The sequence below is a fragment of the Rhinoraja longicauda genome, chromosome 29, assembly GCF_053455715.1.
Source record: "Rhinoraja longicauda isolate Sanriku21f chromosome 29, sRhiLon1.1, whole genome shotgun sequence".
Taxonomy (NCBI): Eukaryota; Metazoa; Chordata; class Chondrichthyes; order Rajiformes; family Arhynchobatidae; genus Rhinoraja; species Rhinoraja longicauda.
The window spans coordinates 1,702,159-1,728,599 of record NC_135981.1 but is presented as its reverse complement, the minus strand read 5'-3'; the positions used below and the strand labels follow the sequence as shown (position 1 = coordinate 1,728,599).

At 51.3% G+C, this 26,441-nt stretch overlaps 1 protein-coding gene across 1 annotated transcript in view; it reads left to right on the top strand.

The window, feature by feature from the left end:
* LOC144607533 (src kinase-associated phosphoprotein 2-like) overlaps window positions 1-26,441 on the top strand; it is a 209,206-nt gene that overhangs the window by 175,728 nt on the left and 7,037 nt on the right. The window contains exons 10-11 of the mRNA XM_078424427.1: window positions 16,151-16,210; window positions 23,917-24,020. Of these exons, the coding sequence (XP_078280553.1) occupies window positions 16,151-16,210; window positions 23,917-24,020 (164 nt within the window). The remainder of the gene's footprint in view (window positions 1-16,150; window positions 16,211-23,916; window positions 24,021-26,441) is intronic.

Here is a 26,441-nt window from a genome sequence, read left to right as displayed (position 1 = left end):
ATCAAGTCTACTCCGCCATTCAGTCATGGCTGATCTATCTCTCCCTCTCAACCCCATGTTCTCACGGGTGCAAGCTCTGAGAGTAGTCAACAAGCCCACGCAGTGGGGCCTTGATACCATGCTGCAAACTCTCTGTTGAAGTTGCTCAAGAAACTCTCCCATTTAGCACAGGCCTTGAGCATGTGCTCCAGACAGGAATAGATCGGGTTAACGCACAGAGTCTCTTGCCCAGAGTAGGGGCATCGAGGGCCAGAGGATACTGGTTTAAGGTGAGGAGGGAAAGATTTAACAGGAACCTGAGGGGCAACTTTTTCACACAAAGGGTGGTGGGTGGTGGGTGGTGTTGCCAACTGTTCCCTATTAGCCGGGACATCCCGTATTTTGGGAATGAATTAGTTTGTCCCGTACGGGACCCGCCCTTGTCCCGTATTAGTACGGTTGCCAACTTCCTCACTCCCAAATACGGGACAAAGGGTGACGTCACCGCCCCCGTGCCCCACGTGACCTCACCCAGCCAGCGGCCACGTGCTCCCGCTCCACCAATGGCGGCCGCAATGGAGCACGTGGCTGCTGGCTGGGTGAGGTCACGTGGGGCACGGGGCGGTGACGTCACCTTGTCCCGTATTTGGGAGTGAGGAAGTTGGCTACCCTAGTAGTTGGGTGTATGGAACAAGCTGCCGGCGGAGGTGGTTGAGGCAGAGACCATCTCATCGTTTAAGATACATTTATGCAGGTACATAGGTAGTGTAGATTTACAGGGATATGGGCCATATGCAGGCAGGTGGGACTAGTGCAGTTGGGGCATGTTGGTCTGAAGAAGGATCTCAACCCGAAACGTTTCAGGTTCAGAACCCTTCTTCAGATGATCCTTCATTCCCTCTCTACCCCACTCGCCTGCCTTCTCCCCGGAACCTGTGACACATGCACAATACAAGAAATCAGGCAATACAGTGCGGAAACAGGCCCTTCGGCCCCATCTTGCCCATGCCAACCAACATGCCCCAACTGCACTAATCCCACCTGCCTGCGTTTGGTCCATAACCCTCTAAATCTATCCCTTCAATGTTAGTAGTTAATAGAAGATAGACACAAAATGCTGGAGTAACTCAGTGGGGTCTGAAGAAAGGTTCTGACCCAAAACGTCACCTGTTCTTTTTGCTCCAGAGATGCTGCCTGACCCGCTGAGTTACTCCAACATTTTGCGTCTATCTTGAGTGATAGGTGGTTACGGGAGGGGTGGGGGGGGGGGAGGTGGTAGTTGGCAGATGGGTGGACAAACGCTGGAGAGGGAAGAGTGTCAGATAAAGAGAGACGAAGATTGTAACGCTGGAGAGACTGCTGCTCGTGCTATGTACAGCATGGTAACCTGTCTACAGTTGTGTACTTGCATGGTAACGTTTATAAAACCTGGCCATGGGGCTCCCGCCCGGTTGAAACGTTCCCTCAGTTGTCGGCACTGGGCCTGTACTCGCTGGAGTTTAGATGAATGAGGGGGACCTCTGAAACTTCACCAAGTAGTGAAAGGCCTGGATAGAGTGGATGTGGAGAGGACGTTCCCACTGGTGGGAGAGTCCAGGACCAGAGGACACAGCCTCAGATTAAAAGAACGTACCTTTAGAATGGAGGTGTGTAGGAATGTCTTTATTCAGAGGGTGGTGAATCTGTGGGATTCATTCCCACAGAAGGCTGTGGAGGCCAAGTCAATGGATATATTTGAGGCGGAGATTGATAGATTCTTGATTAGTTTAGTTTAGTTTAGTTCAGAGATACGATGCGGAAACAGGCCCTTCGGCCCACCGAGTCTGTGCCGACCAGCACACGAATACTTCCCTAAGCACACCAGTGACAATTTACATTTATACCAAGCCAATTAACCTATAAACCTGCACGTCTTTGGAGTGTGGGAAGAAACCGAAGATCCCGGAGAAAACCCACGCAGGTCACGGGGAGAACGTACAAACTCCGTACAGACAGCGCCCGTAGTCGGGACCGAACCCGGGTCTCCGGCGCTGTGAGGGAGCGACTCTACCTCTACGCCACCGCGCCTCCTGATTAGTACGGGCGTCACGGGTCACGGGGAGAAGGCAGGAGAATGGGGTGGAGAGGGAGAGATAGGTCAGCCATGATTGAATGGCGGAGTGGACGTGATGGGCCGAATGGCCTATGATGGTGCTCCTATCACTGATGAAGCTATGGACAGGCCGGGAGGAAGGGGCTGCCTGTGGGTGCAGTCAGGCTGGGTGACAGTTTGAGGATGATGTGCTCGATCAGCTCCACGGCTCCATATCCCACACCAGGGGACACATAAACAACGCACTGTTTGGTTTAAGTTTCAAACGCAATCATTTTCCATCCGTGCCTCGGCAGCTCTGGCTCTGCTGCATCGATCTGCCCCTTAAAGCTGCATCACTCCATCTGAACACAGGCACAGAGTGACGGAGTAACTCAGCGGGTCAGGCAGCATCTGTGGAGAACATGGATAGGTGACGTTTCACAGAGTGCTGGAGTAACTCAGCGGGTCAGGCAGCATCTGTGGAGAACGTGGATAGGTGACGTTTCACAGAGTGCTGGAGTAACTCAGCGGGTCAGGCAGCATCTCTAGAGAGAAGGAATGGGTGACGTTTCGAGTCGAGACCGTTGTTCCGACTGATGTCAGGGGAGAGGGAGATACATAGATATGGAGTTTGTCCCGCCCCCTCCCCTGACATCAGTCTGAAGGGTCTCGACCTGAAACGTCACCCATTCCTTCTCTCCCAAGATGCTGCCTGTCCCACTGAGTTACTCCAGCATTTTGTGTCTACGATATGAATATTGATTTAGACAATCGACAATAGACAATAGGTGCAGGAGTAGGCCATTCGGCCCTTCGAGCCCGTTCCTGCCTTCTCCCATACCCCTGACTCCGCTATCCTTAAGAGCTCTATCTAGCTCTCTCTTAACTTCAAGTAACCTTTGCTTTCCCTCTCTTTCCATTCCTCCCCATCCCAGTTCTCCCGATTGCATTCTACTGATTGGACACCTCGTAGTCACCTTCCCCTCAGCTATCAAAGATCCGCTCTACATTTCCCATGACCCGCATCCCCTTTGATCTCACTTTTTCACACCTAACCCTTCCATATCTCTGTGTCTTCCTCTCCCCGAGTCTCAGTCTGAAGAAGGGTCTCAACCCGAAACGTCACCCATTCCTTCCCTCCAGTGTAAATTGGCCCTGGTGTGTGTAGGATAGTGTTAGTGTGTGGGGATCGCTGGTTGGTGCACTCGGTGGGCCGAAGGGCCTGTTTCCATGCTGTAGCTCGAAACTAAATTAATAAGCGTACAAAATAATGAGGGGAATAGATTGGGTAAACACACAGTCTCTTGCCCAGAGTAGGGGAATTGCAGGTAGACACAAAACGCTGGAGTAACTCAGTGGGACAGGCAGCATCTCCAGAGTAAAGGAATGGGTGACGTTTCGGGTCAAGATCCATCTTCAGAATCTGTAATCTGTAATGACTACTGGCTCAGATACACTTACTCCAAGCCCCTCCAGTGAATGCCACAGTAAGCTGCGAGAGAGAGAGAGAGAGAGAGAGAGAGAGAGAGAGAGAGAGAGAGAGAGAGAGAGAGAGAGAGAGAGAGAGAGAGAGAGAGAGGAGAGAGAGAGAGAGAGAGAGAGAGAGAGAGAGAGAGAGAGAGAGAGAGAGAGAGAGAGAGAGAGAGAGAGAGAGAGAGAGAGAGAGGGAGGGAGGGAGGGAGGGAGAGAGAGAGAGAGAGAGAGAGAGAGAGAGAGAGAGAGAGAGAGAGAGAAGAGAGAGGAGAGAGAGAGAGAGAGAGAGAGAGAGAGAGAGAGAGAGAGAGAGAATAAATAAATTCCTTTGCAAATACTTGTCATTCCTGCATAATGTATCCGAGTGGCAGGACTGGGAAAGCAGAGCCTGGGAGAGGAATCATGTGGGAAGGGACTGCAGATGCTGGTTTAAACCAAAGGTAGACACAAAAAGCTGGAGTAACTCAGCGGGACAGGCAGCATCTCTGGAGAGAAGGAATGGGTGACGTTTCGGGCTGCATTCTGAAGAAGGGACTCGACCCAAAACGTCACCCGTTCCCAAAACTTTTTCAGTCAGAGAGTTGTGAATCTGTGGAATTCTCTGCCTCAGAGGGCAGTGGAGGCCAATTCTCTGAATACATTCAAGAGAGAGCTAGATAGAGCTCTTAAGGATAGCGGAGTCAGGGGGTATGGGGAGAAGGCAGGAACGGGGTACTGATTGAGAATGATCAGCCATGATCACATTGAATGGCGGTGCTGGCTCGAAGGGCCGAATGGCCTTCTTCTGCACCTATTTTCTATTGTCTATTGTCTATTCTCTCCAGAGATGCTGCCTGACCCGCTGAGTTACTCCAGCACTCTGTGAAACGTCACCTATCCACGTTCACCAGAGATGCTGCCTGACCCGCTGAGTTACTCCAGCACTCTGTGAAACGTCACCTATCCATGTTCTCCAGAGATGCTGCCCGACCCGCTGAGTTGCTGCAGCATGTTGTGTTTATTTTGTGGGGGGGGGGGGGGGGGGGTGGGTGGGTGTGGAGATCGTGTGCGCTTTGCATGGAGATGCGGAATATCATTTGCCATCTTTGCCTCCCGCGGGTGTCAGCAGCTTTAAGTCTTGGCGAGGAAGCTCAGCTCTCCGGGTGATGAAGTGCAGACTGCAGACGGCCAGGACACATTCCTATCAATGCCCCCAGGATAGTGCAGGCCTTGTGTTACTGAACTAATAATCCTGGGCCTGCCGAATCAGTGATCCAGAGATATGAGTTCAAAACCCACCAGGGCAGCTATGGAATTTAAATTCCGCTCGTTAAATAGATTTGGGAAATTAGTATGAGTAATAGTGACTGTGATCTGAAGATTACAATCTAAACCCATCTGTTTGATCACTGTTCTTGTGGGAGAGATTTAACATCCACATGCACGGCTGAAACGTGTTGTGGATAGGGGTTGCCAACTGTCCCGTATTAGCCAGAACATCCCGTATTTTGGGACAATAACTGCAGATGCTGGTACAAAATCGAAGGTATCACAAAATGCTGGAGTAACTCAGCAGGTCAGGCAGCATCTTGGAGAGAGGGAATGGGTGACGTTTCGGGTCGAGACCCTTCTTCAGACTGATGTCAGGGGGGCGGGACAAAGGAAGGATATAGGTGGAGACAGGAAGATAGAGGGAGATCTGGGAAGGAGGAGGGGAAGAGAGGGACAGGGGAACTATCTAATGTTGGAAAGGTCAATGTTCATGCCACTGGGCTGCAAACTGCCCAGGCGAAATATGAGGTGCTGTTCCTCCAATTTCTGGTGGGCCTCACTATGGCACTGGAGGAGGCCCATGACAGAAAGGTCAGAGTGAGAGTGGGAGAGGGAGTTGAAGTGCTCAGCCACCGGGAGATCAGGTTGGTTAAGGCGGACTGAGCGAAGGTGTTGATCGAAACGATCGCCGAGCCTGCGTTTGGTTTCGCCGATGTAGAGAAGTTGACATCTAGAGCAGCGAATGCAATAGATGAGGTTGGAGGAGGTGCAGGTGAACCTTTGTCTCACCTGGAAAGATTGTTTGGGTCCTTGGATGGAGTTGAGGGGGGAAGTAAAGGGACAGGTGTTGCATCTCGTGCGGTTGCAGGGGAAGGTGCCCGGGATGGGGTGGTTTGGGTAGGAAGGGACGAGTGGACCAGGGAGTTACGGAGGGAATGGTCTCTGCGGAACGCAGAAAGGGGAGGGGATGGGAAGATGTGGCCAGCGGTGGGGTCCCGTTGGAGGTGACGGAAATGTTGGCGGATGATTTGTTGGATACGCTGGCTGGTGGGGTGGAAGGTGAGGGCGAGGGGGATTCTGTCCTTGTTACGAATGGGGGGAGGGGGAGCAAGAGCGGAGCTGCGGGATTCCACCATTGGTGGAGCGGGAGCACGTGGCCGTTGGCTGGGTGAGGTCACGTCGCCCTTTGTCCCGTATCTGGGAGTGAGGAAGTTGGCAACCGTACTAATACGGGACAAGGGCGGTCCCGTACGGGACAAACGAATTCATTCCCAAAATACGGGATGTCCCGGCTAATACGGGACAGTTGGCAACACTAGCGTGAATGGCAGAGGATGGCGTGATTCTCCTGTACGGATGTTGCCTGCAAAGTGTGACAGGGGCAGGGTAATCTAAGAAGGGACGGAGTGGTTGCAAGATGATGCTGGAGACAGGTTTTTGCCTCAACGTCTATAAATCTAGGTCAGTATTATAGACCGTGTCTGTCCCCCCCCAGAGAGATTGCCAGTAAGAGAGAAAATTAAGCCCCTTTGGGACCAGTGATATCTGCAACTGATGAGAAAGTGCTGAACAGCGATCAAAGCTACCGGCACATCGCTTATATTTGTTTGTGATAACGCAGGGCTGCTATCTTATAATGTGACCCTTGGAGTTTTACACCCCCCCCCCCTCCACAAGTGTTTAGTTGCAGCCATCAGCACAAAGTGCTACCCCTCCCAAAATATCTGACCTTGAAACGTGATAATCCTTAGATTGTTTAGTTTAGTTGCGTTTGGAGATACAGCGCGGAAACTGGCCCTTCGGCCCACCGAGTCCATGCCGACCGGCGATCCCCACACACTAACACTATCCCACACACACTCACACACACTCACACACACTCACACACACACTCACACACACACACACACACACACACACACACACACCCACACACACACCCACACACACACACACACACACACACACACACACACACACACACACACACACTCTCACCCACACACACACACACACACACACACACACACACACACACACACACACACACACACACACCCACACACACACACACTCTCACCCACACACACACACACACACACACTCTCTCACCCACACACACACACACACGCACACACACCCACACACACCCACACACACACACTAACACTATCCCCCCCACACACACACACACTAGGGACAATTTACACTTGCACCAAGCCAATTAACCAACAAACCTGTATGTCTTTGGAATGTGGGAGGAAACCGAAGATCTCGGAGAAAACCCACGCAGGTCACGGGGAGAACGTACAAACCCCACACAGACAGCACCCGTAGTCGGGATGGAACCCGGGTCTCTGGCGCTGCAAGCACTGTAAGGCAGCAACTCTACCGCTGCGCCACCGTGCTGCCCTGTTGAAACATCACCCATTCCTTCTCTCGCCAGATGCTGCCTGACCCGCTGAGTTACTCCAGCATTTCGTGTCGACCTCCAATTTAAACCAGCATCTGCAGTTTTTTTCCCTACACCTCTAAATCTAGCCTCTCTTTCCTTTGACGCAAGGAACTGCAGATGCTGGGTATCTACTTTTTAAAAAGAGACAAAGTGCTGGACTAACTCAGTGGGTCAGAGAGGTGGTGACCGTGCTGAGTTACTCCAGCACTTTGTGACTATCTGCGTTGTAACAGACATTAACCCCATGAACTGGTAGGTGATGCTTCACAGAGTGCTGGAGTAACTCAGCGGGTCAGGCAGCATCTGTGGAGAACATGGATAGGTAACGTTTCGGGTCAGGATACTTCTTTAGTTTGAGGAATAGCCCAACCTGAAATGTCACCTATCCATGTTCTCCACAGATGCTGCCTGACCCGCTGAGTTACTCCAGCACTCTGTGAAACGTCACCTATCCATGTTCTCCACAGATGCTGCCTGACCCGCTGAGTTACTCCAGCACTCTGTGTCTATATTTGGACAAACCACAATGGTTCTCTTTGGCGCTGTGTGTCATGTTGGCTGCTTTTCTGGGGCAGCGTGAAGTGTCAGCTACGTAGAAACATAGAAACATAGAAAATAGGTGCAGGAGTAGGCCATTCGTCCCTTCGAGCCTGCACCGCCATTCAATATGATCATGGCTGATCATCCAACTCAGTATCCCGTACCTGCCTTCTCTCCATACCCCCTGATCCCTTTAGCCACAAGGGCCACATCTAACTCCTTCATAAATATAGCCAATGAACTGGCCTCAACTACCTTCTGTGGCAGAGAATTCCACAGATTCACCACTCTCTGTGTGAAAAAAAAACGTTCTCATCTCGGTCCTAAAAGACTTCCCCCTTATCCTTAAAACCTGCTCCGTGGTGGGGCAGAGGTGGGGTCTCGGGGCATGAACTCTGACGTGCCGGGCTGGAGGGGGATGAGGGGGGGTGTGGGTGGGAGGGGGGGAGAGGGTGTGGGAACCTACAGTTGCACTCGGCAGGTTCCTGGGGAGGTTACACACACACACCCTTCCCCCCCCCCCCTCTCCTACACCCCACCACCCCCCTCCCTCACCCCCCTCCAGCCCGCCACGTCAGAGTCCATGCCCCCAGACCCCACCTCTGCCCCACCACGGAGCAGGTTGGCCCTGCCAGAGGCTGGGACAGATCTCAAGGGGAACTGGGAATATCAGTTTGCAAAGAATAATGAGGAGTTGGTGCTGAGTCAGCACTGGCGAGCGGGCGGGTTGTTGGAACCTCTGCACTTAGACAAGGCTGCGGTGGTGAGATTGCCTTTCACTTATCCAGAGACAGGCTCCGGAGAGCGGCTGAGTTATGGGGTGGCTAATACCCCAGCCGTGAGGACCAGTCCCCCCACAAGACCAACAGGTGCCTCTGGCGTAACCCAGTGTCTTTCTCCCCATACTTATTTCCATCCGCCTGACATATAAAAGTCACAGGGCTGTCTGCTTCCCGCTAAGCTGACGCTTAGTCCCTGCCATTGTTGTCCCGTGTGATTATATATATATATATATAGCAGTTATTTGTCGACCTGTGTTCAGTGATTAGAAATGTCATCTCTGAGCCCTGACCGCCTGATGCTGCAATTTGTCACAAAAGTACATTCTTCAGAGCAGAGGAAGGTGATTTCATTCCGTAGACGTGACAGGCACAACTCACCTTCCCGACCAGCCAGCCTTGGCACCAACTTTCAATGCATGTGGCCAAAGTTTTGTTGCCCTAAGTTGTCGTCAGGTAACGGGACCGTAATTCGGCCATTCGAAGGGCCTGTTTCACCGCACCATCGCTATAAACTAAAAGGATTATCAAAACTACACGGTGGTGCAGCGGTAGAGTTGCTGCCTCACAGCGCCAGAGACCCGGGTTCCATCCTGACCGCGGGCGCTGTCTGTATGGAGTTTGTACGCTCTCCCCGTGACCTGCGTGGGTTTTCTCCGGGTGCTCCGGTTTCCACCCACACTCCAAATTCGTGTATATGTTTGTATGTCAATTGGCCTCTGAAAAACTGTCAATTGTCCCTAATGTGCAGGGTAGTGTTAGTGCATGGGGTGTGATCGCGGGTCGATGCCGACTCGGTGGGCCGAAGGGCCTGTTACATCGCTTTATCTCGAGATTAAAGTCCATTGTAAAAGTAAATAAGCTGTGTGTATCTGCACTTTGCCATGTGTATCTCCCCCCTTTGCTCAATGTGCTGGAATTGAGTTTGACCTGATTGCAAGGTAGAGACAAAATGCTGGAGTAACTCAGCAGGTCAGGCAGCATCTCTGGAGAGAAGGAATGGGTGACGTTTCGGGTCGAGACCCTTCTTCAGACTGATGTCAGGGGGGGCAGGACAAAGGAAGGATATAGGTGGAGACAGGAAGACAGAGGAAGAACTGGGAAGGGGGAGGGGAAGAGAGGGACAGAGGAACTATCTAAAGTTGGAGAAGTCGATGTTCATACCACTGGGCTGCAAGCTGCCCAAGCGAAATATGAGGTGCTGTTCCTCCAATTTCCGGTGGGCCTCACTATGGCACTGGAGGAGGCCCATGACAGAAAGGTCAGACTGGGAGTGGGAGGGGGAGTTGAAGTGCTCAGCCACCGGGAGATCAGGTTGGTTAATGCGGACTGAACGCAGGTGTTGAGCGAAGCGATCGCCGAGCCTGCGTTTGGTTTCGCCGATGTAAATAATTTGACATCTGGAGCAGCGGATGCAATAGATGAGGTTGGAGGAGGTGCAGGTGAATCTCTGTCTCACCTGGAAAGACTGTTTGGGTCCTTGGATGGAGTTGAGGGGGGAGGTAAAGGGACAGATGACTCAGTCTGAAGAAGGGTCTCCACCCAAAATGTCACCCATTCCTACCTCCCCTGACATCAGTCTGAAGAAGGGCCTTTACCCGAAACGTCACCCATTCCTTCACTCCAGAGATGCTGCCTGACCCGCTGAGTTACCCCAGCATTTTGTCTCCACCTTGGATTTAAACCAGCACCTGCAGTTATTTTTCCAACACTACTTGAACTGATGGCATCCGTGTCCGGTATATCCGATTTGTTCTGCGAGCTTGCAGAGGAAGAGGAATCTGTCAGCAAGCAGAGGAACAAACTTCGACAAAGTTTGAGAGAGGGGTTGCCATCCAAGATGGACTGCATCAAGACAGACACTAATCATCGAGACGCCTGCCATCCCAGAAAGATGATGGGCTGCTTTGACAATCTGCTTGATGGCCTAATGTCAGGAATGAAGCCATTGGGAAACTGATGAAGGATCGCGTTCGCACGCTTATCGATGGTGGCGGAGGGTAACAGCCCTGTCAGGATATGGATGAATGGAGAAGGCCCTGGAAAGGTCTAGATGGAGAGCCAGTGTTTGCAAACGCTGTGTTCTGGTCGACTAACGACCACATTTGCAGCTCCATGGATCTCAGGAGCCTGGGTTAGGGTTGCCAACTGTCCCGTAATGAGCCGGGACATCCCGTGTTTTGGGATAAGTTGGTTTGTCGCACACGGGACCTGCCCTTGTCCCGTATTAGGCCCGCGGGCCGGGACAGTGGGGGCTAACGGAGCATGTTCGCCGAATGGAGGTTGCATGGCAACCCGCCCCCACAGCACGCGGGGAACAGTTGGCACCCGTAATTCTGGGTAGAATCCTAATTCTCCCCCCCCGCTTGATTTCATCACAGGGGGAAGGAAGGGAACCAGGGAGGTAAATGGGTTACGTCACTCCAAGCTCCAAAGAAATGTAAACCGTACAGACAGCGCCCGTAGTCGGGATCAAACCCGGGTCCCTGGTGCCGTAAGGCAGCAACTCTACCGCTGCGCCACCCAACGGTCTAGGTGGAAATGGTTGAACAGTTGCTTCAGCTGTTAAACAGCAAAGAGCCAGGAGCCTGAGGTGAGGCAAGTGGAGCCACTGCCTCACAGTGCCAGAGACCCGGGTTTGATCCTGACCTCGGGTGCTGTCTGTGTGGAGTTTGCATGTTTGCCCTGTGACCTGTGTTCCAGGGTGGAGGCAGATACGATAGTGGTGTTTAAGTGGGCGTCACGGTGGCGTAGTGGTAGAGTTGCTGCCTCAAAGCACCAGAGACCCGGGTTTGATCCCGACTACGGGTGCTGTCTGTGTGGAGTTTGTACGTTCTCCCCGTGACCGCGTGGGTTTTCTCTGGGCGCTCTGGTTTCCTTCTGCACTGCAAAGACGTGTGGGTTTGTAGGTTAATTGGCTTCGGTAAAATTGTAAATTGTCCTTAGGGTGTGTGGGATAGGGCGCTGGTCGGCACGGACTCGGTGGGCCGAAGGGCCTGTTTCCGCGCTGCATCTCTAAACTAAACTAAACCAAACTCACAACTCCCCTTTGATTCTTTTTTTGCTATTAAGCTACGTTTTACAGCAGCCAATTATCCAGCATGTCGTTGGGATGTGGGAGGAAAACATTAAAGTGAGAATAGGTTCTGTGTGTCAGCTGATTACCAGATCAAGGTATCCCTCCCCCTGAGATACCCAGCCTGGAACCTTGCCTGCCAAGGGAGGGTCCCATTTGCAGTGCAGTACATCAAGCTTGAGTTAGGCTCAGAGTTATGGCCGCTAACTGCAGGGAGCAGCTGGGGATTTCTCAAGGCTTTCCCTTCTCCAATGCTTCCCCTTCTGTAACCTGACGATCAACGATGCTGTCCCCACACTGCTCTTGTCACAGGTTCACATGTTCCAGGAGCAGAATTAGGCCATTCGGCCCATCGAGTCTACATCGCCATTCAATCATGGCTGATCTCTCTCTCCCTCTCAACCCTATTCTCCTGCCTTCTCCCCATGACGTAGAAGCAGACATAGAAACATAGAAAATAGGTGCAGGAGTAGGCCATTTGGCCCCTCAAGCCAGCACCTCCATTCAATATGATCATTCAAGAGAGAGCTTGATAGAGCTCTTAAGGATAGAGGAGTCAGGGGGTATGGGGAGAAGGCAGGAACGGGGTACTGATTGAGAATGATCAGCCATGATCACATTGAATGGTGGTGCAGGCTCGAGGGGCCGAATGGCCTCCTCCTGCACCTATTGTCTATTGTCATCCAAAATCAGTACCCCATTTCTGCTTTTTCCCCATATCCCATGATTTTGTTATCCTTAAGAGCTAAATCTAACTCTCTCTTGAAAACATCCAGTGAATCGACCTCCACTGCCTTCTGTGGCAGAGAATTCCACAGATTCACAACTCTCTGGGTGGAAAAGATTTTCCTCATCTCAGTCCTATATGGCCGACCCCTTATTCTTAAACTGTGACCCCTGACACCCATACCAATCAATAACCTGTCAATCTCTGCCTTAAAAATATCCATTGACTTGATCTCCACAGCCGTCTGTGGCAATGAATTCCACAGATTCACCACCCTCTGACCCATCAGAATATGCCAGCCATCCTTGACTAGTTTCCAGCAACATCTCCAGTGAGTGTTGAGATCGTTGGCCCTTTCATTACTCTGTTACCCAGAGGAGGCGAATCAAGAACCAGAGGAGACACAGAGGCGAGAGATGCCCAGTGGCACTGGGCGGCACGGTGGCGCAGCGGTAGAGTTGCTGCCTCACAGCGCCAGAGACCCAGGTTCGATCCCGACTACGGGTGCTGTCTGTACGGAGTTTGTACGTTCTCCCCATGACCTGTGTGGGTTTTCTCTGGTTTCGCCGGTTTCCTCCCACACTCCAAAGACGTACAGGTTCAAAATTCCCTAACCCTAATCCCAACCCTAACCCTAATTCATGTACAGTCTTTTCTTTGACTGGATAGCACGCAACGAAAGTCTTTCACTGTATCTCTTTACCCAGAGTCATTCAGCGTGGAAACAGGCCCTTCGGCCCAACTTGCCCACACTGACCAACATGCCCCATCTGTAGGGTCGCCAACTGTCCCGTATTAACCGGGACATCCCGTATTTTAGGCTAAATTGGTTTGTCCCGTACGGGACCGCCCTTGTCCCGTATTACAAGGGACAAAGGGTGACGTCACCGCCCTGCGCCCCACGTGACCTCACCCAGCCAGCGGCCCCGTGCTCCCGGCACGGGGCGGCCGCCATTGGTGGAGCGGGAGCACGTGGCCGCTGGCTGGGTGAGGCCACGTGGGGCACGGGGCGGCGACGTCACCTTGTCCCGTATTTGGGAGTGAGGAAGTTGGCAACCTTACCCATCTATACTTCTCCCACCTGCCCGCGTTTGGCCCATAACCCTGTAAAACTGCCCTCTCACTGTACCTGTCCTAATGTCTCTCCAACGTAATGATGGTATCTGACTTCCATCGCGTCTCAATGTGAAGAGAACCTTCCCTATCCGCTGTTCCAGGTGTGGACTCCTGGATATCGGCGAGACCAAGCGCAGCCTCGGCGATCGTTTCGCTGAGCACCTCCGCTCAGTCCACCTAAACCTACCTGATCTCCCAGTGGCTCAGTACTTTAACTCCCTCTCCCATTCCCACACTGACCTTTCTGTTCTGGGCCTCCTCCACTCTCAGAGTGAGGCCCAGCGCAAATTGGATGAACAGCACCTCATATTTCGCTTGGGCAGCTTACACCCCAGCGGTATGAACATTGACTTCTCTAACTTCAAATAGCCCCTGCTTTCCCTCTCCCTCCATCCCCTCCCCCTTCCCAGTTCTCCCACCAGTCTTACTGTCTCCGACTACATTCTATCTCAGTACCGCCCAACTCCCCTGACATCAGTCTGAAGAAGGGTCTCGACCCAAAACGTCACCCATTCCTTCTCTCCAGAGATGCTGCCTGACCCGCTGAGTTACTCCAGCTTTTTGCGTCCACCTTTGATTTATACCAGCGTCTGCAGTTCCTTCCTACACACTTTCCCAAAATATCCGTGTGAACAGCCTGGCTCCAACGTGAAAGATTGTGTGCCCTTGTGCAAGGCTGGGTGAGCAGGGGAGGAGGTGGTTAGTCGATGACATCATCTATAAATAACTCAAAATCTCATCTTGTATATATATATATATATATATATATGTGTATGTTCCTGAAATACAGCCGAAACAGTACACGACAGCGCAACAATTTTAGCCGTCCCTTACTCACCATTGACCTGCGGTGTGCAGCATCAAGTTTTGTTCAAATTGTCACGCTATCGTGTACCGTTTTGGCTGTATTTCGGACACATACCCAATAAAATAAACATCGCCATTTTGAACTAATACGTCCGTATGCAATGTTGTCATTAAACGCCTGCTTCGTTGAACTCCTGAGGTAAATGCTCACATTTTCTTCAAGCTAAAGTTTGACCGCTCAAGAATATTACAATCGCGTGTCTTTTTTTCCCATCGACGCGTCACAGCGGGAACCCGAGGGTCCTCGGCTCGTGTTCCGTCCACATTGCTGCGCTTTTGGCCGCTTTCTGCCCAACCGACTGTTCAAACGTTTTCGATTGCAACGTGCACCTTAATTTAGTTCAACTATCAGGACTGTTAACTCTTATATCACCAGGGACTAATTCACTGTATTAATTTATTTTTCTGTGTTGTGTCTATTTTTTTAAAAAAATCTATTCTGTTTTGTAGTTTTAGCACAATCCGCAGGCGTGGCCACTTTCATTTCACTGCACATCTTGTATGTGTGTGTAACAAATAAAGTAGACTTGAGCTGACTAAGAAACTGGCAGGTTACTGAAGAAGCTTTAGGCAGCAGACATCTGAAAGGCCTGTTGTAATGACTTCAGCTTGGGAGGGAATCCAAGGCTGACCCCAACCATCGGCTGGTCAATAGCTGGGGCGCAGCTGAGCGTCTGTGCTGGGCCAGTTTAGTAGGTTGTGGTGGGACAGACTGACTCTGTGGGTTGCACGACCCCATCACGCCACCAGCAGTCACCCTGGCCAAATGTATTCGCAGTCAATTGTAATCAGGTTACTCGTGTTCACAGGAGCTGCAGCTCAGGAGCTGATTTGCTTTGAAGAGATCTGTTGTGCCGAGTATTCTCCCCTGGGTCCCTGCCCCAACCCTGACTCAACTCTACTGAGATGAAATTTATAAATAAGCACTGAGCCGTGAGCTGATTTGAATTGATTTCCATTGGAACAAAAAGGCAGGGTGTAGACACGGAGGTGAATCTGGAGCAGGAACTGCCACCGGCTGAAATACGACTTAGTTGCACTAACTCCAGTGGCGCCCCTTGCACTGATGTGCACCTGAGTGGGACGGGTATTGGTGCAATGATCTCCAACGTTCCTCCATCTCCGTCTTCAGAAACTGACGGAGGATTCAGCTTCATCGAAACCCTGACCCGACCTCCGCTCGTCCAAACCCCCGTCGTATGAAACTCACGGAGCGCTGTCGCCCGCTAGATTTTATCGGGATGCATCTCAGCAAAGTTTGGGGGACTAGCTCCATCCAAGGCCCGCAAGGAATTGCAGAGAGTTGTGGACTCAGCGAGACGGTTTGGAATCCACCATGTCTCCACTGTGGTGTAGGGACACGTTGATGCATTGGGGAGGTGCAACTACCCCAGGGCACTCAGACGTTCAACTACCCTAAGATTATTCAGGGGTTGGACACGTTAGAAGCAGGAAACATGTTCCCAATGTCGGGGGAGTCCAGAACCAGGGGCCACAGTTTAAGAATAAGGGGTAGGCCATTTAGAACAGAGATGAGGAAACACTTTTTCAGTCAGAGAGTTGTAAATCTGTGGAAATCACTGCCTCAGAAGGCAGTGGAGGCCAATTCTCTGAATGCATTCAAGAGAGAGCTAGATAGAGCTCTTAAGGATAGCGGAGTCAATGGGTAGGGGGAGAAGGCAGGAAAGGGGTACTGATTGAGAATGATCAGCCGTGATCACATTGAATGGCGGTGCTGGCTAGAACGGCCGAATGGCCTCCTCCTGCACCTATTGTCTATTGTCATTAACCGCCTCCATCTTCTCACTTGCAGAGGATGACTTCCCTCCGCCCATTCCCCCAGATGAAGACGACTTCGAGACCGACAGTCCAGGTAACCGAGCCGCCCACGTCACAGATGCACCTCCTCGACTCAACACCACTCATCGGTTGTAGGACAAAACACTGCAAGATGCTGGTTACAATCGAAGGTGGGCACTAAATGCTGGAGTAACTCAGCGAGTCAGGCAGCATCTCAAGAGAGAATGAATGGGTGACATTTCGGGCGAGACCCTTCTTCAGACTGATGTCAGGGGAGGGGGCGGGTACCCGGGTACCCGCCCCTCCCCTGACATCAGCCTGAAGAAGGGTCTTGACCCGAAACGTCACCCACTCCTTCGCTCCCGAGATGCCGCCTGACTCGCTGAGTTACTCCAGCATTTAGGACCTTACTATTCATAGGTTCCCGGTCCATAGGTTTGTAGGTTCTTGGAGCAGTTCGTAAGATAGGGATGGGGGGGGTGGGAAGATATTCAGCAGGTTGATGCCAGAAGTAATTTGCTAAAACACTCAGGGAGATTAGAGGGGGTGGTATTCACGAGCTCAGAAGTTCTAGAAGCAGAATTAGGCCATTCGGCCCATCAAGTCTACTCCACCATTCAATCATGGCCGATCTATCTCTCCCTCCCAAACCCCATTCTCCTGCCTTCTCCCCACAACCCCTGACACCCATACTAATTAAGAATCTATCTATCCCTGCCTTAAAATTATCCACTGACACTTATCTCCTCAGATAACAGGGTCCAGAGTCAATCGCACTTTGCACCACCTTGTCTCACCGTTGAACCCATTAGGCTTCCAGTGCCTTAACTAGGGTCATGGGGATAACGTGCAAACTCCGTACAGACAGCATTTGATGTCAGTGTAAGAAAATAACTGCCGATGCTGGTACAAATCGAAGGTATTTATTCACAAAATGCTGGAGTAACTCAGCAGGTCAGGCAGCATCTCAGGAGAGAAGGAATGGGCGACGTTTCGGGTTGAGACCCTTCTTCAGACTGATGTCAGGGGGGCGGGACAAAGGAAGGATATAGGTGGAGACAGGAAGACACTGGGAGATCTGGGAAGGGGGAGTGGAAGAGAGGGACAGAGGAACTATCTAAAGTTGGAGAAGTCAATGTTCATACCACTGGGCTGCAAGCTGCCCAGGCGAAATATGAGGTGCTGTTCCTCCAATTTCCGGTGGGCCTCACTATGGCACTGGAGGAGGCCCATGACAGAAAGGTCAGACTGAGAATGGGAGGGGGAGTTGAAGTGCTCAGCCACCGGGAGATCAGATTGGTTAACGTGGACCGAGCGCTGGGGTTGAGCGAAACGATCGCCGAGCCTGCGCTTGGTTTCGCCGATGTAAATAAGTTGACATCTGGAGCAGCGAATGCAATAGATGAGGTTGGAGGAGGTGCAGGTGAACAATAGATGAGGTTGGAGGAGGTGCAGGTGAACCTCAGGATTTTGCTAAAGGGATCAGGGGGTATGGAGAGAAGGCAGGTACAGGCTACTGAGCTGAATGATCAGCCATGATCATATTGAATGGAGGTGCAGGCTCGAAGGGCCGAATGGCCTACTCCTGCACCTATTTTCTATGTTTCTATGTTTCTATGTTGACTAGGGTCTTCGGCGCTGTAAGGCAGCAATTCTACCACCGCGACACTGTGCCCTGTTTAAAAGACATTTGGACAGGTGCATGGATAGGAAAAGTTTGGAGGGATATGGGCCAAATGCAGGCAAATGGGACTAGCCTAGATGGGGCCCCTTGGTCAGCATGTGTGAGTTGGGGCCGAAGGGCCTGTTTCCACGCTACGTCACTCCATGGATTTGGCTGGGGAACATTGGCCAAAATAACTGGTGGCGGCACGTTGGCGTAGCGGTAGAGTTGCTGCCTCACAGCGTCAGAGACCCGGGTCCCATCCTGACTACCAGTGCTGTCTGTATGGAGTTTGTACATTCTCCCCGTGATCAGTGTGGGTTTTCTCCGGGTGCTCCGGTTTCCCCCCGCATTCCAAAGACGTGCAGGTTTGTAGGTTAATTGGCTTGGTATGATTGTAAATTGTCCCCAGTGTGTGTAGGATGGTGTTAGTGTGCGGGGATCGCTGGGCGGCGCGGTCATGGTGGGCTGGCGGGCCTGTTTCCGCGCTGTATCTCTAAAGTCTAAAGGCCGTGGATTTCAAACGGAAACTAACATTGGGAACCAGGATGTGGGGAGTCAGGGACCTGGAAGTGCCGGCCTAAAATTAGAGCATTCCAGAGGGAAGTCAGGAAGTTCTTCCCCACGGAGAGCATGTAGGAATCTGGGATTGTCTTCCTCAGGAGGATGTGGAGGCTGGAATTTGTTGAAGCACTGGGAATGGGGCAGCACAGGTAGCAGCAAGAAGGCAGGCATTTGGACAGAAGGTGCGAATCAGACCTGGGTCTTGCTGAGTCCAGGGCAGGCTCGAGAGGACCATAGAAACATAGACAATAGGTGCAGGAGTCGGCCATTCAGCCCTACGAGCCAGCACCGCCATTCAATATGACCATTGCTGATGATCCAGAATCAGTACCCCGTTTCTGCCTTCTCCCCATATCCCTTGATTCCGTTAGCGCTGGCTCGATGGGCCAAATGGCCTCCTCCTGCACCTATTTTCTATGATTCCATTAGCCCTAAGAGCTAAATCTAGCTCTCTCTTGAAAACATCCAGTGAATTGGCCTCCATTGCCTTCTGCGGCAGAGAATTCCACAGATTCACAAATCTCTGGGTGAAAAATATTTTCCTCATCTAAGTCCTAAAATGGCCTATCCCTTATTCTTAAACTGTGACCCCTGGTTCTGGACTCCCTCAACATGGGGAACATTTTTCCTGCATCTAGCCTGTCCAATCCCTTAAGAATTTTATATGTTTCTATAAGATCCCCTCTCATCCTTCTAAATTTCAGTGAATACAAGCCCAGTCGATCCATTCTTTCATCATATGTCAGTCCCTCCATCCCGGGAATTAACCTGGTGAACCTACGCTGCACTCCCTCAATAGCAAGAATGGCCTTCCTCAAAATTAGGAGAGCAAAATTGCACACAATACTCCAGGTGCGGTCTCACCAGGGCCCTGTACAACTACAGTAGGACCTCCTTGCTCCTAAACTCAAATCATTTTGCAATGAAGGCCAACCTGCCATGAGCTTTCTTCACTGCCTGCTGGAGACCATAGGCTCCTCGTGTTCCTGTGATACACTCACATCGCCTCCTGTGGGTGGATCAGGAAACCATGTCCCTCTCCCACCCTAGTCGTCTGACTAGTTTCACTGTCGTCCTGTTGAGTTTCATTGTCTGGACAGGCGGCACGGTGGTGCAGCGGTAGATTTGCTGCCTCACAGCGCCAGAGACCCGGGTTCCATCCTGACTACGGGCGCCGTCTGTACGTAGTTAGTACGTTCTCCCCGTGACCCGCGTGGGTTTTCTCCGGGATCTACGGTTTCCTCCCACACTCCAAAGACGTGCAGGTTTGTAGGTTAATTGGCTGGGTATAATTGTATGTTGCCCCTCGTGTGTAGGATAGTGTTAGTGTGCGGCGATCGCTGGTTTCCGCACTATATCTCTGAACTAAACCAAACTGGTTATCACCTTGCCCTTCACCAACAACGGTCCACCTTTCCTTGATCATCGTGACTTTTTTGCATATATCTTTCATTCATATGCTCTATATCTCTCTGTATCACCATCCATGTCTCTCATTTCCCTTTCCCCTGACTCAAAAGTCAAGGCAAGACTGTTTTATGGTCACATGTCCCAGATAGAACAACGAAATCCTTACTTGCAGCAGCACAACAGAATATGTAAACATAGAAACAGAGAAAACATAGAGAGGGGATCTTATCGAAACATATAAGATTATTAAGGGGTTGGACACGTTAGAGGCAGGAAACATGTTCCCAATGTTGGGGGAGTCCAGAACAAGGGGCCACAGTTTAAGAATAAGGGGTAGGCCATTTAGAACTGAGATGAGGAAAAGCTTTTTCAGTCAGAGAGTTGTGAATCTGTGGAATTCTCTGCCTCAGAAGGCAGTGGAGGCCAATTCTCTGAATGCATTAAAGAAAGAGCTAGATAGAGCTCTTAAGGATAGCGGAGTCAGGGGGTGTGGGGAGAAGGCAGGAACGGGGTACTGATTGAGAATGATCAGCCATGATCACATTGAATGGCGGTGCTGGCTCGAATGGCCGAATTTCCTCCTCCTGCACCTATTGTCTATTGTCTATTGTCTAAAATAGGTGCAAGAGGAGGCCATTTGGCCCTTCAAGCCAGCACCGCAATTCATTGTGTTCATGGCTGATCATCCACAATCAGTAACCCGTGCCTGCCTTCTCCCCATATCCCTTGATTTCACTAGCCCCTAGAGCTCTATCGAACTCTCTTTTAAATTCACCCAGTGAATTGGCCTCCACTGCCCTCTGTGGCAGAGAATTCCACAAACTCACAACTCTCTGGGTGAAAAGGTTTTTTCTCACCTCAGTTTTAAATGGCCTCCCCTTTATTCTTAGAATGTGTGGCCCCTGGTTCTGGACTCCCCCAACATTGGGAACATTTTTCCTGCATCTAGTTTGTCCAATCCTTTTATAATTTTGTACGTAAACATTGGACACTAAACAAAAAAGAAACGAGGAAAAAAATTCAGTGTATTTAGATTATATACACACATATACATACATAGACACTTAGTCTGAAGAAGGGTCTCGACCTGAAACGTCACCTATTCCTTTTCTCCAGAGATGTTACACAGGTACATTGATAGGACAGGTTTGGAGGGATATGGGTCAAGCAGGCAGGTGGGACTAGTGTAGCAGGGACATTGTTGGTCGGTGTGGGCGAGTTGGGCCGAAGGGCCTGTTTCCATGCTGTATCACTCCGTGACTCTATGCTGCCTGTCCCACTGAGTTACTCCAGCATTTTGTGTCTATCTTCGGTTTAAACCAGCATCTGCAGTTCCTTGCTGTGCACCATTGTTTAGGTTGTCACCTCTTCACGTCACACGGAGAGACAGCCTCTCGGCCTGGCCTTGCTGACGGAGGGTTGTGTACGGATGTGAGGGTCAGGGACCGTCTTATCACCAGCGCAGCAGGCAGTGAGACAGGGGGGCTTCCCATTGGAAGGCCCGGGGGGGGGGGGGAGGTGGGGGCGAGAGAGACAGCAGGAAACCCCCCTGTCCACATCCTTATCCGATCCCACGAGGCAGAAAGGAAACAGGAACAAAACCTCGGAGAAAACAAACGTCAGGTTCCTCGAAGGGCAGGGGGGGAGGCCTTGCTCGACAGGTCAGGGCCAGCTTCCTCGCTAACACTTTCCAAAACAAAGCACAGAGTGCTGGAGGAACTCAGCGGGCCAGGCAGCAACTGGGGAGGGAACAGGAACATACAAACATACAAACAGATAATAGGTGCAGGAGTAGGTTATTCGGCCCTTCGAGCCAGCACTGCCATTCAATACGATCATGGCTGATCATCCAAACTCAATACCCCGTTCCTGCTTTCTCCCCATACCCCTTAATTCCGTTAGCCCTAAGAGCTATGGACAGGGTTACTCTAGCATGTTGTGCTTTGCTCAAGATTGCCCTCTGTAGATGCCGCCTGACCCGCTGTGTTCACCAATACTGTGCCTTTCACTGAAGAACCTGTTGGATCGCTCATTTGTGTTAGTGGCTGCGTGCTCTTCACAAATTGGCCTCTGTGTTCTTCCAACTGACCGCCCTACACTGAGGCAACTCTGAATAAGGGTCTCGAGCCGAAACGTCACCCATTCCTTCTCTCCAGAGATGCTGCCCGACTCGCTGAGTTACTCCAGCATTTTGTGATACCTTTCATTTGTACCAGCATCTGCAGTTATTTTCCCTCACTAAGGTAAAAACAATGATAGACACAAAATGCTGGAGTAACTCAGCGGGTCAGGCAGCATCTCTGGAGAGGAGGGATGGGTGACGTTTTGGGTCGAGACCCTTCTTCAGAAACGTCACCTATTCCTTCTCTCCAGAGATGCTGCCTGACCTGCTGTTACTCCAGCTGTTTGTGTCAACACTGAGACACCTTGTTGGCTGTAACTATGTTGGCATCCTGGACTCGTACCAGAGGCAAGTTTAGTTTATTTAGTTTTGTTTAGAGATACAGCGTGCTAAACTGGCTCTTCGGACCACCGAGTCCGCGCCGACCAGCGATCCCCGCACACTAACACACACTGGGGACAATTCACATTTATACCAAGCCAATTAACCTACAAAACCGGTACCACTTTGGAGTGTGGGAGGAAACCGAAGATCTCGGAGAAAAACCCAGGCAGGTCACGGGGAGAACGTACTAAATCCCGTACAGACAGCGCCCGTAGTCGGGATGGAACCCGGGTCTCTGGCGCTGTGAGGCAGCAACTCTACCGCTGCACCACCCAAGTGAAATGCAAATTCTCGGGGTCCGTGTGTTTTAACAGCGGAGTAATGGATCACTCATGACCAAGCCCACTCGCCAATCATCACCATCCCACCTTCTGTGATAAATGCTGCAGGAAATCCAGCGGTAATCTAAAATAAACAGCTTAACGGGACCGCTGAAGCCTCACGGACACGCGTTGATGGGCACGTGAGCTCAGATTAGCATGAGCAGGGACTTGAACAAAGAGATTATCTGTCACACAATAAATACTTCCACGTGACTGTAGAGAAATACTCCCAACAGTGGGTCCCTATAGGGTCCAACTCCCTCTCCACCTCCAGCTTAAATTCCATTTGGAATATTTTGGAGGACCAAGAACCAAGAAGCAAAGTGCTGTCGGGAGATACAGCTTTTCTCTCCCTACAACTCACCCACAGAGTGGGGAATCTTTGGAATTCGCCGTCCCAGACGGCTGTGGAGGCCAAGTCACTGGATGGATTTAAGTGAGAGTTAGAGCTCCAGGGGCTATTTTCAAGGCAGAGATAGATAGATTCTTGATTAGCGCGGGTGTCAGGGGTGATGGGGAGAAGGCAGGAGAATGGGGTTAGGAGGGAGAGATAGATCAGCCGTGATTGAATGGCGGAGTAGACTCGATGGGCCGAATGGCCTAATTCTGCTCCTATCACACATGATCTTGTGATCTAAACCTGGCTTTAATAATAATAATAATAATAATAATAATAATAATAAATGTTATTTGTCATATGTAGGTTGGCACAGGGTACAATGAAATGTATTTGACAAGACAACGGGTCACCTCAGCAGTAATATTCCAAGGATAAATAAGATTTTTTTTAATGACATTAGTAAGGTAAAAAGACAATATTAAAAATAGGTAAAAAGACAATATTAAAAATAATCAACATATATGATGTGAAATGTGTTTATGAGTTCAGAAGCCTGATGGCCTGATGGTTGAAAGTGTTGTTAAGTCTGGTGGTACGTGCTGCCATACTCCTGTATCATCTGCCTCACGGCTTGGATTTGGAGATGGCTTTACCTCCATGCCAGTGACTTCTCTCGAGCTTCAGAAACACAGGCAGGATGACAGAACTTGGGCATTTGCTTCGAGTTATGAAGTTGACAGTTCTGCTTTCCAGAATGTGCAGATGTTAATTGTTAAGGATTTGTGATGGATTTCTCTCGGCAGCCCAAGCATCTGGCTGTGGGTCCAAACAGACACACACAGTCCCATGAAGAGCAGCTCGAGAAACTCGTCTCTCTCTCTCTCTGTATCTTGGGAGTAACATGAGAAAATAGATTGATAACATTCCCGAAGCCTTTGCTTGTTAAGCTTTGTGGGATTTGTGGGCTCTGTAGAAATGGAGTTCACAACAGTGCACAAGTCATGCCAGGCCATTGCAAATGACTGGCGGGGCCTTGGCGGGAAGACTGGGTCCAATACCCAGCACCACACTGAAGAGGTGAGGGGGGGGCAGGGATAGGGGTGCCAACTAACCAACTCCCAAATACGGGACAAGGGATGACATCACCGCCCCGCGCCCCACGTGACCTCACCCAGCCAGCGGCCACGTGCTCCCGCTCCACCAATGGCGGCCGCTGGCTGGGTGAGGTCACGTGGGGCACTGGGCGGTGACGCCACCTTGTCCCGTATTTGGGAGTGAGGAAGTTGGCAACCCTAATGTTAGAAAATAACTGCAGATGCTGGTGCAAATCAAAGGTATTTATTCACAAAATGCTGGAGTAACTCAGCGGGTCAGGCAGCATCTCAGGAGAGGAGCAATCGGCAACGTTTCGGGTCGGGACCCTTCTTCAGACTGATGTCGGGGGGGGGGGGGGGGGGGGGGGCGGGACAAAGGAAGGATATAGGTGGAGACAGGAAGATAGAGGGAGATCTGGGAAGGGGGAGGGGAAGAGAGGGACAGAGGAACTATCTAAAGTTGGAGAAGTCAATGTTCATACCGCTGGGCTGCAAGCTGCCCAGGCGAAATATGAGGTGCTGTTCCTCCAATTTCCAGTGGGCCTCACTATGGCACTGGAGGAGGCCCATGACAGAAAGGTCAGACTGGGAATGGGAGGGGGAGTTGAAGTGCTCAGGCACCGGGAGATCAGATTGGTTAATGCGGACCGAGCGCAGGTGTTGAGCGAAGCGATCGCCGAGCCTGCGCTTGGTTTCGCCGATGTAAATAAGTTGACATCTGGAGCAGCGGATGCAATAGATGAGGTTGGAGGAGGTGCAGGTGAAGTTGGCAACCCTACTAAATACGGGACAAGGGCAGGTCCCGTACGGGACAAACTAATTTAGCCCAAAATGCGGGATGTCCCGGCTAATACGGGACAGTTGGCAACTCTATGTCCACCCCAGCGGTATGAACGTTGACTTCTCTAACTTCAAGTAACCCTTGCATTCCCTCTCTCTCCATCCCTCCCCCTTCCCAGTTCTCCGACCAGTCTGACAGTCCCCCCCGATTACATTTAATGCTTTGACGTCACCTTCCCCTAGCTAACAATGATCTGTTCCACTTTGTCCTTGATCTGCATCCCCTTTGATGTCTCGTTCTCACACCTTACACTTCCTTATCTCCTGTGCCTCCCTCTTCTCCCCTGACTCTCAGTCTGAAGAAGGGTCTCGACCCGAAACGTCGCCCATTCCTTCTCTCCGGAGATGCTGCCCGCCCCCGCTGAGTTACTCCAGCATGCTGTGTCTTATCCTCGGTGTGATCCAGCATCTGCAGTTCCTTCCCCGGGCACTGTCTCCGCCACCATTGCCGCGGCACTCCCTGCTCCTCCCACTCACTGTGTTGTCGTGTTCCTAACGGCGGCACACGGATATTGATCATTTCCCTCACAACCCTAATGAGTCTCATAAATCAACAGTTCCCCAGTGCAAATAACCCTCCTTTATTCGCTGTCCAAACCCCTCATTATTTAAGAAATCTTCATTGTCTCTTCTTCTCCGCCCCAGGGCCGATGGTCCCGGTCTCTACAGATGCAGTGCGGAAACAGGCCCTTCGGCCCATCGAGTCCGCGCCGACCAGCAGTCACCCCGTACACTAACACTAACACTACCCTACACACACACACACACACACCAGGGACAATTTACAATTTCCTACAAACCCGCACCTCTTTGGAGTTTGGGAGGAAACCGGAGCACCCGGAGAAAACCCACGCAGGTCACGGGGAGAACGTGCAAACTCCGTACAGACAGCGCCCGTGGTCAGGATGGAACCTGGGTCTCTGGCGCTGTGAGGCCGCAACTCTACCGCTGCGCCACCGTGCAGCCCCATTTAAAAGACATTTGGACAGGTACGAGGACAGGAAAGGTTTAGCAGGGCCAAACGCGGGCAATTGGGACTAGCTTAGAGCGGGCATCTTGGTCAGCATGGGTGAGTTGGGCCGAAGGGCCTGTTTCCGTGCTGTGTTACTCTGTGTAATTGGCAGGGGAATATTATCCACAAGAACTGATGGTGGCACGGTGGCGCAGCGGTAGAGTTGCTGTACACTGTGGACGGCTGGATTGTAATCATGCATAGTCTTCCCACTGACTGGATAGCACGCGGCAAAAAGCTTTTCACTGTACCTCGCTCGGTACACGTGACAGTGAACTCAACTCAAACTGAACTGATGTGTAGGAAAAAAAACTGCAGATGCTGGTTTAAATCGAAGGTAGACACAAAATGCTGGAGTAACTCAGTGGGCCAGGCAGCATCTCTGGAGAAACATGGATAGGTGACGTTTCGGGTCAAGACCCTTGGGTCTCGTTACCCATTCCTTCTCTCCAGAGACGCTGCCTGACCCGCCGAGTCTACCTTCAAACTGAACTGAGCTGAGCTGGTTTATAGGTGGGCACTGTGGCGTTGTGTGGGTGTCCCGCCCCTCTC